Source organism: Cebus imitator, unplaced genomic scaffold, assembly GCF_001604975.1.
Source record: "Cebus imitator isolate Cc_AM_T3 unplaced genomic scaffold, Cebus_imitator-1.0 Scaffold85, whole genome shotgun sequence".
Lineage (NCBI taxonomy): Eukaryota > Metazoa > Chordata > Mammalia > Primates > Cebidae > Cebus > Cebus imitator.
Window position 1 is genome coordinate 3,842,901 of NW_016107400.1, and position 12,671 is coordinate 3,855,571.

Sequence of the window (12,671 nt, forward strand, 5' to 3'; positions counted from 1 at the left end):
TTTTTTTTTTTGCCCTGGAATCTACTGTCCTGGTTCTCTGCTCAGTCCCCTTTTTAAACAGACGAATGGGCGACTTCCCGTGTCTCCAATCGCCAGCCAAAAGGGCACCCAGACCGGTGTATTTTCTACGGAGAACCGCTGCCCCGGGGCGCCGACAAAGCAGCTGCGCCGGGCAAAGCAGTGGCGCCGGCCGGCACAGCCGCGCTGGCCGAAACAGCTGCGCTGGCGACCGTGGAGCTCCTCTGCCTGGGAATTTCCTAGTCTATGGGCAATAAAAATGTAGCGTCCACTCACCCTCTGCGCTTTCCCTGGGAGCTGCAATCCTGAGCTGGTCCTAAACGGCCATCCATGAACTAACTTTTAACTCCATTTTATAGATGGCTCTTTTCTCTATTCTAACGTAAAATTTATAACCATGTTTTTCTTGAGGTTGCACTACTGTCACATGAGCGCATAGTAAGGGCAGTACTGCTAACACCTATAAAACACTACTAATAACATAGATAAGGTAGGCAGCAAGTATATTGTCTCTGAGACTTGGGACTGCCTTTCTTCTCTGGAATGGACCATATTTTGATTCTTTTAATTGCCATTAGTTGGAAGTTTCACAGTACTAGGAATCAGAAACTGGTCAAAGGTTTGCACAGCCCCCTTTGTTCCTTGTCAAACAAGTTGTAGATGTTAACTTTACAGCTTCAGCCTCTGCCTGAAGGTGGAATCTTCAACAATTCAGATACTTTTGGGTCTCTGAGCTAAAGATGCATGGTTATTGACTCAGGGTACACAAATAGAGGGATTACCTTAAGCCTGTAGCTGAGTCTCTGTAGGAAATGTATGATTCCAGAAAATGCAGGCAAGGCTCTGAATAGAGGTTTCAGAGGAATCTCAAGGGTTGAGTTGGCTAGAGGGACACATATGATGAATGTTGCTTAAACTTTCTTCCTACTGTGAAATCCTTTTATATCTCCACTATGGTAGAATCTCACTCATATTTTCTCTTCCTACATTTAGGAAAGAAAGATGCCACATACAGTTATTCGCATACTTTATTCACTCTTTCTTAGTGCTGATATGGAAAAGGCCTAGTGACTTTGGGTTTAACTAAGATTGAATTATCTCTTTTCTTATGAGAAGGAAAAATTGTTACTTGGTAACTGCCAGGAAGTTCAAGCCCAGAATCTCCTCCAACAGCAAGCCTACATTATTCTTTCAATATAAAAATGAGTGGATGGAGAAAAACTTGAGGACAGATATTGTATCTTAGTCTTTGTATTTCAAGTGTCTAACATGACAACATATCTAACTTAAAATATCTAGTATTTTAGTTTTACCTGCTTGAATCTAAGAGTGATATTTACTATCTCTATTCTAAAGGCAAATATTTTCTTCCCTTTTTTCCTAGGTTTTCCTGACTGTGAAAACTTTGTACTTACCAAACATAATGGTTCTATAACAGACAATAGTCCTCTCTTTGGACTTGACTGTGAAATGGCACGTACTACTTTTGATTTTTCAATTGAAGTGTTGCAAGCTGAGGTCTAGTAGAAAATGACTTCTTGAGTCTAATGCACCAATGAATCAATACATTCATTTCTAGTATTCTGTTTTAATATGAAAATAGGTCCTTTTACTCACACTTTAGAAAACTTAAATCTGTATTCCAGGATAAAATAAATATCACATAAGTTTTCCAAATAATTACTATGTTTAATCAAGTCTTTGCACATTACTAAATGTTGATTCCTTGTGTTTGAACAAGTATTTTGTTGTTGCTGCCATGAGGACTTTGCCTTAATTGTTGGTTTGGCTTAAGTTTTACACCTTGAAAATCAGAAATAGGATTTCCCTGCTTAAGTTCCCCTTATGCTTTGCTTTATCTAATTTTAGTAAGCCTCCTTTCAAAGACATTGCATCAGTACTCAGAAACAGTTTCTCAGTTCTTTTATAGAGTAACTAAGACCTAAAATTTGAGAATCTGACATATCAGGGTACATATCCTGGCCTTGCCTGTTAGTGGCCATGTCACCTTGGACAAATTCCCCTAACCTATCAGCCTCGGCTTCTCCCTCTGTGAAGTGGGGGTAATAATAAAGGCTACCTCAAAAGCTAATCATGAGAATGACATATATAAAATACTTAGTACAGCACTAGCTGATAATAGAATGAGCCTAATAAAAATTACCTATTAGTGGTATTTAGCATAATACTGGATATAGTACACATTCCATAAATTGTAGGTACAATTATTAATATTATTTGCATTCATCTTCCTTGTGCAAATTACAGTGTTGATTCTCTTAAGTGACATTCAGCAGACTGCCCAGCTTCGATTTCACTCACACTAGATCCTCTAGTAAGCAAGTTTGTGCCATTGCGGCAGGGACCCTGGTAGATTAGATGGCAGTTGACATAGTGTAAATAATAAGAGGAAGCAATATCTTCCACAGTTCAGCAGCCTGACTACATCTTGGTCTTTCAGTGCCTCACATCCAAGGGGAGAGAGCTAACACGCATCTCACTGGTTTCTGAAGGAGGCTGCTGTGTTATGGATAAACTGGTCAAACCTGAAAACAAGATTCTGGACCACCTTTCCAGGTATTTTTTACCTTGCCTTCAGCTCTTCTGAGAGCTATCAGACTAGAATGGAATAATACTTCAGAAGAATGACCCACAGTTTCAGTTTAGTTAGGTTTTATCTACTTAAATATTATCAAAGAAAGGTTAGGGCATCACACTGATATATTTTAATACTAAAATTGTACAACGTCAGTGTATAATGCTTTTGCCCTTCTTGTTCTCCAATCTTGTGACCTTAAGTCAGCAGAATATTATCTTACTTGTTCTAGAATCTCCCAATTATAATCATTATCTACAACTGCCAAACAACTGGAGTTTTGCTTTCTGATAAGACCTCATCTGAAAATCTGAAAATCATTTGACAGTCAATTGATCTTAGAGCTTAATCTGCCTTGACCCCCAAAACACAAACAAAACTAATATTTTTCATAACAGAAATTTGAAGCTCAAAATGTTAGTCTACTTTTTCAGAGTTTAGCATGTAATTTCAGAATGTACACACAGTGACTAGGCAAGAAGCCAGTGAAATATTACTGTTTCCATCCATGGAAGTTACACCTGTAGATTCATGACTACTTAGGGTTGGAGAGACAATGATAGTGATAAAGACTGTCCTGTTAGCAGATTTGACAATTAGGTTCTTAGGGAGTAGTCACGTGTGGCAAAGTTGTATGCACAAGCATGTTTGTCACAGTACTACAAAAACATGGGTATAAATGTGTGAAAGTAGGGGATTAGTTAAAATATGTTGTATCTGTATAATGGAATACTCTGTATTCATTTAAAAGGATGTGCTAAAATAGATTTATTGATATGAAAATATGTTTATGACATTACAAATGATAGATTTGTTATAAAGCAGCCCATGCATTATGATTACATTTTTATAAAAATTAAATATATATCTGAATCTATATTAAAAATATGGAAAGACATTTACTAAAATGTAAAAAGAAATCATCTTTGGGTGATAGGATTATAACTAATTTTTAATTTTCTCTTATTTGTATTTTCTACTTTTGGACACTGAGCATATATATATTAAGTGTAATTTTTTTAATGTTCTTTTTAAAATGACTTTTCAGAGTGGAAAACTTGTTAACATCTTAGCCTATTTATCTTTTTTTATTGAAAGCTTTTCAGGAATCACGAAGAACATTCTTAATCCAGTGACGACTAAACTCAAAGATGTACAGAGACAGTTAAAAGCACTGCTTCCTCCTGATGCTGTGTTAGTGGGCCACTCTTTAGATTTGGATCTCAGAGCACTGAAAGTGAGTATCTGATTTAGGACTTTGTATTTTCAGTATAAATGCCTGTTTCATTTATCTCAAATCTGAAATCTTGGGCTCTTCTCTCCCACTCTGCTAGCCCACTTGTTTTTTCCTTTAGCACAAGATACTACTCATTTTATTCTCTTTCTTCCTCAGATGATACATCCATATGTTATTGATACATCATTGCTTTATGTCAGAGAGCAGGGCAGAAGATTTAAGCTAAAGTTCTTAGCCAAAGTTATTTTGGGGTAGGTTTGTTTATATACTGTAATATTGTTCTGACAAATTACATACAAGTCAGCATATGGTATCTAATTTAATGCATATTGCAAAATTGACGGTCTCTTTTCTCTTTGTTTATAAACTTTTTTTTGTGTGTGTATTTCTTATGAAATGAAGAAATTGGCCGGGCGCGGTGGCTCAAGCCTGTAATCCCAGCACTGTGGGAGGCCGAGGCGGGTAGATCACGAGGTCAAGAGATCGAGACCATCCTGGTCAACATGGTGAAACCCCGTCTCTACTAAAAATACAAAAACATTAGCTGGGCATGGTGGTGCGTGCCTGTAATCCCAACTACTCAGGAGGCTGAGGCAGGAGAATTGCCTGAACCCAGGAGGAGGAGGTTGCAGTGAGCCGAGATCGCGCCATTGCACTCCAGCCTGGGTAACATGAGTGAAACTCCGTCTCAAAAAAAAAAAAAAAAAAGAAATTGTAGCAATAGAGACAGGGGTTTACATTCACAGCCGAGGCTCAATGGATAGAACTAAACTGTGAAGGCAGAAGAATTAACCAAAATTTCAAAACATAACATACCTATATAAGTATTTAAGATAGTATAATAAACCTATACTGTCCTATTCTGTTAAGACATGTATTCAAAGGTGTTCCTTATAACATGATTTAAAATAGCATAATAGAAAAACCTCAAATATTCTAGAAGTCTGGTTGAATAAATTAGTATTAAATTAAGATTTAATACTAAATCTGTATTATTTAGTATTTTATTGTTCAAAAGAATGTGATAGATCTGTATCTGATATGGGAACCTCTCTGAGATACTCCTGAGAATAAGAGATGCAGAGCAAGATCTATATATGCCTTGATATTTATATGATATAGATTAGATTTCGTTCTATCTATAGACATAAATATATACATGTATAAGCTTTTAAAAAACACCTAAGAAAGTATTTAAATACATATAGACACTTATTTGCAAATAAAAAAATTTCTGGAAGGCAACTTTAAACAGTGGTTATATCTAAGAAATGAGAGAAGGGCACGGCTGGGGAGTCCGCCAGAAACTTTTTGTTGGGTAGCCTTTTGTCCAGATGCTATGCTTACTGTGAACAAAGCCACTCCTGATTGTTCTGCACCCCCAGTACCTCTCGCAGGGCCTGGCAATTAGCTGGAATAAAATAATCTTGATTGTTGTGATGCAAATTAATTAGCAGAATGCTAACGTTTTACAGATAATCAGAACACTTGAGGTAATTGAAAGAGCCTATCATTACAAGTGCCCCCAAGTATGTCAATTTTATCTTGACTGTCCAGGAAGGATATACAGTGTCCAGACAGACTTGGTCATGATGCCACAGAAGATGCTAGAACAACCCTTGAATTGGCTCAGTATTTCCTTAAGTATGGCCCAAAGAAGGTTAGTATCTTTGATCAGTGTGTTCACCTTCTTAAAATCATGGGATTAGAACAGACCGTCAGACTACGAACTCCTGTTACCTATCTATATGAAAATGGCAGTGTGGGCGGGCACAGTGGTTTATGCCTGTAATCCTAGCTCTTTGGGAAACTGAGGCAGGAGGCTTATGATGTCAGGAGTTTGAGACCAGCTTGGCCAACATAGTGAAACCCTGTCTCTACTAAAAATACAAAAATTAGCCAGGCATAGTGGCGCACGCCTATAGTCCCAGCTACTCAGGAGGCTGAAGCAGGAGAATCACTTGAACCTGGGAGGCGAAGGTAGCAGTGATCCGAGATCTCATCACGGTCCTCCAGCTTGGGCGGCAGAGCAAGACTTCCATCTCCAAAAAAAAAAAAGAAAGAAAGAAAATGGCAGTGTGATTGAAGCCTAGCATGTATTTTGAATTAAGACCATATCACTAGCATAATGTAGTGGTTAAATATATACAGATAGTCTCTGAAGTTGCACTTATCTATTTTAAAATATGTGTTCTATGTCTGGCTATATAAACTAGGGCAATTTATCTGAACAACATCAGTTTTTAGATCTATAATATGGGAATACACACTTTTCTGGGATATTGTTGAGAGTAAATTAGATACTGTGTATAAAAAGCTCTTAGTACAGTGCCTTGAATATATTAAGCACTATACTGGTGGTATGGTGATTATTGTAGTTTATACTACTAATTAGAAAAAATGCATAGATTTTTGTTTTCTTGGAGTAAGGGGCGCATACTCTTTCAACAGCAGTTCAGTGGGTACAGATTAGAGCAGCACATAAGGGAGACATGGAATAGGACACAGTTTATGATAAACTTTATTATAATGCATTTTAACCTACTAGAATGTCCCAATGAATAATATATTCTATCATGACTCCATTATTAAATAAATTGTCCTCCACATAGAATAATATCAACAGCCATAATCATGTTTTGTGTCAGGTGGTGGAAAGACATTCTAAAAGATCTCCTTTGAGCATATAGATAATAATAGCTACCACTCACTGAGGTCTTAAGTGTACTATTCTAAAATGCTGTATATACATTATCTTATTTAATCCTCAAAACAGCCATGAGTTAACTATTATCTTTCCAATTTTATACATGAGCCTTTTGAGGTTATCAAAGCTTAGATAACTTATCTGAGGTCCCACAGCCAGTCAGAGGTGGAACCAGTATTGAAACCCAGGTTTCTCACATTCTTTCTGTTCTCTATACCAGGGGTTAACAAACTTTTTCTGTAAAGGCCAAACAGTAAATATTGTAGTCTTTGCAGATCATATTGTCTTTATTGCAACTACTCAACTTGCTGTTGTACTACAAAGCAGCCATAGACATTATGTCAACACAGGTGGGCACAGGTGAAATAAAACTTTATTTATTTACCCATATATATATATGTATGTATGTATTGGTGTTTGGTACTCTCTGCTCTAAATCACTACAACAGGTTCTAAAAACCTTTTGGTCTCATGACTCTTTTGTTAATGTGGATAATATTGTTACCCACACAATGGGTGAGTTTGATAACTTGGTGGATGTTAACCCAATGATTGCTACCAAGGAAGATTTATTTATTTGTTTGTTTGTTTATTTGTTTTGAGACAGAGTCTCTCTCTGTCTCCCAGGATGGAGTGCAGTGGTGCCATCTCTGCTCACTGCAGCATCTACCTCCCCAGTTCAAGCGATTCTCCTGCTTCAGCCTACCAAGCAGCTGAGATTACATGTACCTGCCACCATTCCCAGCTCATTTTTTTTGTATTTTTAGTAGAGACAGAGTTTCACCATGTTGGCCAGGCTGGTCTCAAACTCCTGAACTCAGATGACCACTCGTCTCAGCCTCCCAAAGTGCTGGGATTACAGGCACGAGTCACCACCATGCCCGGCCCAAGGAGGATTTAACAAGGGGATTTTATTACTTTGCAACAAGTAAGAATACCAGGGATAGTTCCCAAAGCAGTGTCTCCCCAAGTGAAGGTGAAAGCAGGGCTTTTATTGTGCTGTTTGGCTGAGTCATTGTATGTAAACACAGTATTTGTCCCTTGACACATACATGTATAGAAAATGGAGAATAACTTCCTCTTTAGGTGAGATTTTTAGTATGCTAATGCAGAGAGTCTGCCAAGTTCATCTCTAACTTCAGGCATCTCTGGTTTCAGATGGTTTTTGTCTTGCTGTAGCTATTCTTCTTCCTGTAACCTTTTGAAACAACAAGATACAACAGGGGTTACAATTTTATAGTGTGCACCTGAAGACACAGGGACTCTGTGTTACAATATCTATCAACATTTACCATATTAGAAATTAAATACATTGTCAATATTAGTTTGTTTAAGATAAATAAAAAACCATTATATGTTAACACAAATCACATTTTTTTTTTTTTTTGAGATGGGGTCTCACTGTGTTGCCCAGGCTGGACTGGAACTGCTGGGCTCAAGAGATCTTCCCTACTTCAAGCTCCTAAGTAGCTGGAACTTCAGCACTTAAACAGCCACTCTGTCCAGCTACAAATAACTTTTGTGGAAAAAAGAATTTTCCATAAAAACTAATGGAAAGAGCATCATTGTTTTAGGTACTTTTGTGAAACCTTTTAACATCTAGCTTAATAGAAGACAGGTGGCTTTTCATATCTGCTTTCGCATTTAGTCTGCTATGTCACATAGTTGGAGAAGGAAGGACCTCATGAACCCTTTGTGAGAAGATCTCTGGAAACCCCAGGAGTTCTCAAACCACATTTGGGGAACATTATGCTTAACTTCCAGTGAAAATTGTATCTCACTTGGACAAAAACTAAGCAAATCTGAATTAAGCATGGGTTTTAGTTAGTAATAATGCATTACTATTGGTTCATTAATTGTGACAAATGTGCCATACAAATCTATTACTAATAGGTAAAAATCTATAACATGGGAAACTATAATATGGGAATATACACTTTTCTGGGATATTGTTGAGAGTAAATGAGATACTGTGTATAAAGCTCTTAGCACAGTTATTAGTATAGTAATTAGTATAGATTATTAATCTATTACTAATAGGTAAAAATGGAGGTATGCTATATGGGAACTCTGTACTATCTTCATAATTTTTCTGTAAATCTAAAATGATTCTAAATAAAAAGTTTATTTTTAAAAATTTGTAATTTTAAAAATTATTCTGTCTGCATCACAACTCCTTGGTGGGCTCCCACTTTATGAAAGGAGAAGAAATATCAACTAGAATAGACTTCTCATGATTTTGTATTAAACTAATAGTCTTTTTTTTTTATTTTTCCTGTAAATGCCATTCTTTTATCATTTCCAAAATTGCATGTTTTCAGGGAAGTAAATTTTAAGTGACTGACTGTTGGATGAGTGATGAGCCAAAATTGTCATCCTTTTTCAATCAGCCCTACTTGGCCCTTCCCCATATTCATGTAACAACATTAGTAGCTGGTAACAGATTGCCATTCTTGGCTAAGCAGCCATAAACCATCTGGTAACTATTAAAGCCAGCCCAGGGCTGTGGCAATGGCAAAGCCACTGTTAAGGAAACAGAGAACATTATTTAAGTGTATTTTTTGCTTTTTGTTGTTGTTGCTTTTTGTTTTGCATTTTTTTGAGCATCAAATGCTTTGCAAGAAATTATATTTTTACCACTTTATTTTCTTCAAGATTGCAGAACTAAATCTAGAAGCACTAGCTAATTGCCAAGAACTACAAGCAGCAAGCCAAGAGCCTAGAAACACAGCAGAAGTACTTCAGCACCCAAACACAAGGTATTATTTTCAGTTTAAAACAACAGCAAAGACAAATGGAGTATCTAGTTTCTTATTTAACAACACCTGAAAATGTTTTCATCCTCTTTTGAGTATATTGAAAAATATTTACCAAAAAATTGAGTAACATTTATCACAAAAACCATGGAAAAAAATACCACCTTCTAGCCTTAATATATAGTATTTAATTTCTAATTTTCTGAATCTAGAAGCTGGTCTAAAATGATATACTTGACCACCAAAAGAAGAAAGAAAGAAGATTATTGGAATACATTGAACCTAGGTAGCACTGGGAAAGATGATAGACTAGTTGGTATTTTGACTAGAAGAGTTAACCTGTAGCCTTATTGTATTGCCCAGACTGTGAAACACAAACACACACAGACTCAAAAGGGCTTTGCCTCCAGGCTATAACAAATGTATCAGATCTTTAGAATTTGGCCTAAACTTTGATAGAGAGCTTTGGGTATATTTCTTGTTTGTCCTTCTTCTCTGTATTAAAGCAACACTGTCCAAAATGAGCAATGATTATGGAAGAGCTCTCTATCTGTGCTATCTGGTTTGGTAGCCACTGGTCACATTTGACTGATGCAGTTGAGGAACTGAATTTTAAATTTTATTTAATTTTAATAGCTACATATTGCTAGTGGCTGCCATATAGTATAGTGCAGGTATACAGAAATAACTGTCAGGTTATGGAAAACTGTTGTTCTTACCTTAACTCTTCTACTTCTTTATAGTATTTTAGAATGCTTGGATTCAATGGGTCAGAAGCTCCTTTTTTTGACCCGGGAGACAGATGCTGGTGAACTTCCTTCTTCTAGAAATTGTCAAACTATTAAGTGCCTATCAAATAAAGAGGTGAGTGACCTGCAAGTGTCAAGCTTTTTTTCATCAGCAACCCTGGCTACAATTAGCAAATCTGGCTTCTGTCTCACATCTTGTATGGAATACCTAAGTCCCCATAGGAGCAGAACTGTCAGCTGCCAATGCCTGCTTCCAAAGTCCAGCAGGCCCCTGGTTTGGGCCTTGCATACCTCTTTGAATTTCTGTTGTGTTTCTGGTTAATGAAAATATTTATCTTGGTTTCGAGCCTGGCTGTATCTTTTTGATTTTTTTTATTTATTTATTTATTTATTTTTACATTTTAAGCTATCATTGCTGTATGTTAAGTCAGAGGAGCTACATCAAACATGACCCTATTGTGTCATCATATTCAGAAGATCTGTTTTTTTTTTTTAGCATTTTGTTTGGAAATAATTTCAACCTTACAGAAAACGTGCACAAATGGTAGAACAGCTGTATACCTTCTATCTAGATGTACCTTTTTTAGCACTCTGCCCAGTTGCTTTATTATTTTTTGTGTACCCATATGCTTATGCTTTCTCATGTATACACTCTCTTTCTTCTCTCTGTATGACATTTCCTAAACCATTTGAGAGTAAGCTGCATATATCATGGCCCTAAATACTTCAGGTATATTTCATGAGAATAAAACTAATATTTTACATAACCACATCTTACATAGTTACCAATTTTAGTAAATCTAATACTATCCTGGTACCTTTATCTACTTTTCATTTGTATTCTAATTTTCTTGGCTGACCAAATGATGTCTTTATAGCATTTCTTTTCCCTTTAGAACAGTATCGCTTCCAGGGTCATGTATTACAATTACTTCTCATATTTTTTTGGTCTCCTTTAATCGGGAACAGTTCTCAACCTTTCTTTGTCTTTTATAACCTTGATGCTTTTTGAGTTATCCATGCCCTCCTCCCTTTTTTAACAGAGTTTTACTTATTTTAGGTTTGTGTAGTGTTTGCTCACATTTAAATTCAGATTATGCATTCTTAGCTGAATTTCTTGGGGTGTTGCATCCAGGGGCAGTGATTATTCTGCCTCTCTTTTGTGCTATTTATTTTGATTATCTGGTCAAGGTGTTGTCTGCTTTCTCTATTGCAGAGTTCTTATTTTTTCTTTTAATTCTAATAAATATGTGGGGAGATATTTTAAGAACATGCCAATATCGCTTGAGCCCAGGAGGTTGAGCCTGCGGTAAACTATGATTGTACCACTACACTCCAGCCTGGGATTACAGGTGTGAGCCACTAGGCTCAGCCAAGTGTTCTTTTTTTATGTTTCTTTTGCTTTGGCTTGTTGAGCTTTTGAAATTTGTGGGTTTATCATTTTCATCAAATTAGGAAAAGTATTGACCATTATTTCTCCCCATTAATTTTTCTTTCACCACCATCCCTCCTTTGGGCACTACTGCTACATATTTATTAGGCCATTTAAAGTTGTCCCATAGCTCAGTGATGTGCTATACATGTTTTTTCCAGTCTTTTTCCTCTCTGTTTTATTTTAGATTGTTTCCATTGCTAAGTCTTTATGTTTCTAATTCTGCTGCAGTATGTAATCTACTGGTAATCCAATCCAGTGTGCTTCCTTTCACCTCACACATTGTATTTTTTACCTCTAGAAGTTAACTTTTGCTCTCTTTCACATCTTCCATGTTTCTAGTTAACATTCAGACTTTCTTCTAGCCTCTTAAATTCCAGAATATAGTTACAATAACTATTTTAACATCTTTGTCTATTAATTTGATAATCTGTCATTTTTAGGTTAACTTAAATTGATTGGTTTTTCTCCTTATTATGGACTGTATTTCATTCTCTGCGGCCTGGTAGCTTTTTGTATTGGATGCTGAATACAATGAATTTTAATTTGTTGGGTGCTATATATTTTTGTATTTCTATAAATATTTGTGAGCTTTGGTCTGGGATGTGGTAAAGTTACTTGGAAACACTTTGGTCCTTTTGGATCTTTTATTTTTTTTTTTCTTCTTCTTCTTCTTTTATTTTTTTGTAGAACTCGCTATGTTGCCTAGGCTGGTCTCAAACTGGCCTCAAGCAATCCTCCCACTTCAGCATTCCAAAGTGCTGGGATTACAGGGTTGAGCACCTCTGCCTGGCCAGATACTTTTGAATTCTTACTTTTAAGGTTTGTTAGGTGGAACCAGAGTAAATTTTGTCCCACTACTGAAGTAAAACCATACTAAGTACTTGATCTCCATAAATTATGAGACTTTATACTTTAGCTTTTGGGAATCTGAACGATTCCTGGCCTTGTGTTAGACCTTGTGATTGTTCCCTCTAATCCTTTTGGGCATTCTTTCCTTCACCTTGCATAGTTTACTTACATGGATACACTAATCCCTACGCAACTGAATATTTGAGGAGAATTCTGTACAGATCTATCAGTTTCCTATTTTTTAAGGATCGCTGTCCTTCATTTTCCAACATTCTGAGAACTGCTATTCTTAGGATTTTTTTTTTTTTTTTTTTTTTTTTTTTT

General features: G+C 36.4%; 1 protein-coding gene across 5 annotated transcripts in view; it reads left to right on the top strand.

The window, feature by feature from the left end:
• The window catches only part of REXO5 (RNA exonuclease 5), a 52,315-nt gene that overhangs the window by 24,521 nt on the left and 15,123 nt on the right, over positions 1–12,671 (top strand). For 4 of the 5 annotated variants that reach the window (XM_017534322.2, XM_017534324.2, XM_037740557.1 and 1 more), the window contains 7 exons: positions 1,403–1,491; positions 2,480–2,595; positions 3,713–3,851; positions 4,008–4,102; positions 5,409–5,511; positions 9,214–9,317; positions 10,058–10,178. In XM_017534322.2, coding sequence (XP_017389811.1) covers positions 1,403–1,491; positions 2,480–2,595; positions 3,713–3,851; positions 4,008–4,102; positions 5,409–5,511; positions 9,214–9,317; positions 10,058–10,178 — 767 coding nt within the window. The remainder of the gene's footprint in view (positions 1–1,402; positions 1,492–2,479; positions 2,596–3,712; positions 3,852–4,007; positions 4,103–5,408; positions 5,512–9,213; positions 9,318–10,057; positions 10,179–12,671) is intronic. The other variant, XM_037740558.1, reaches the window with a different exon arrangement.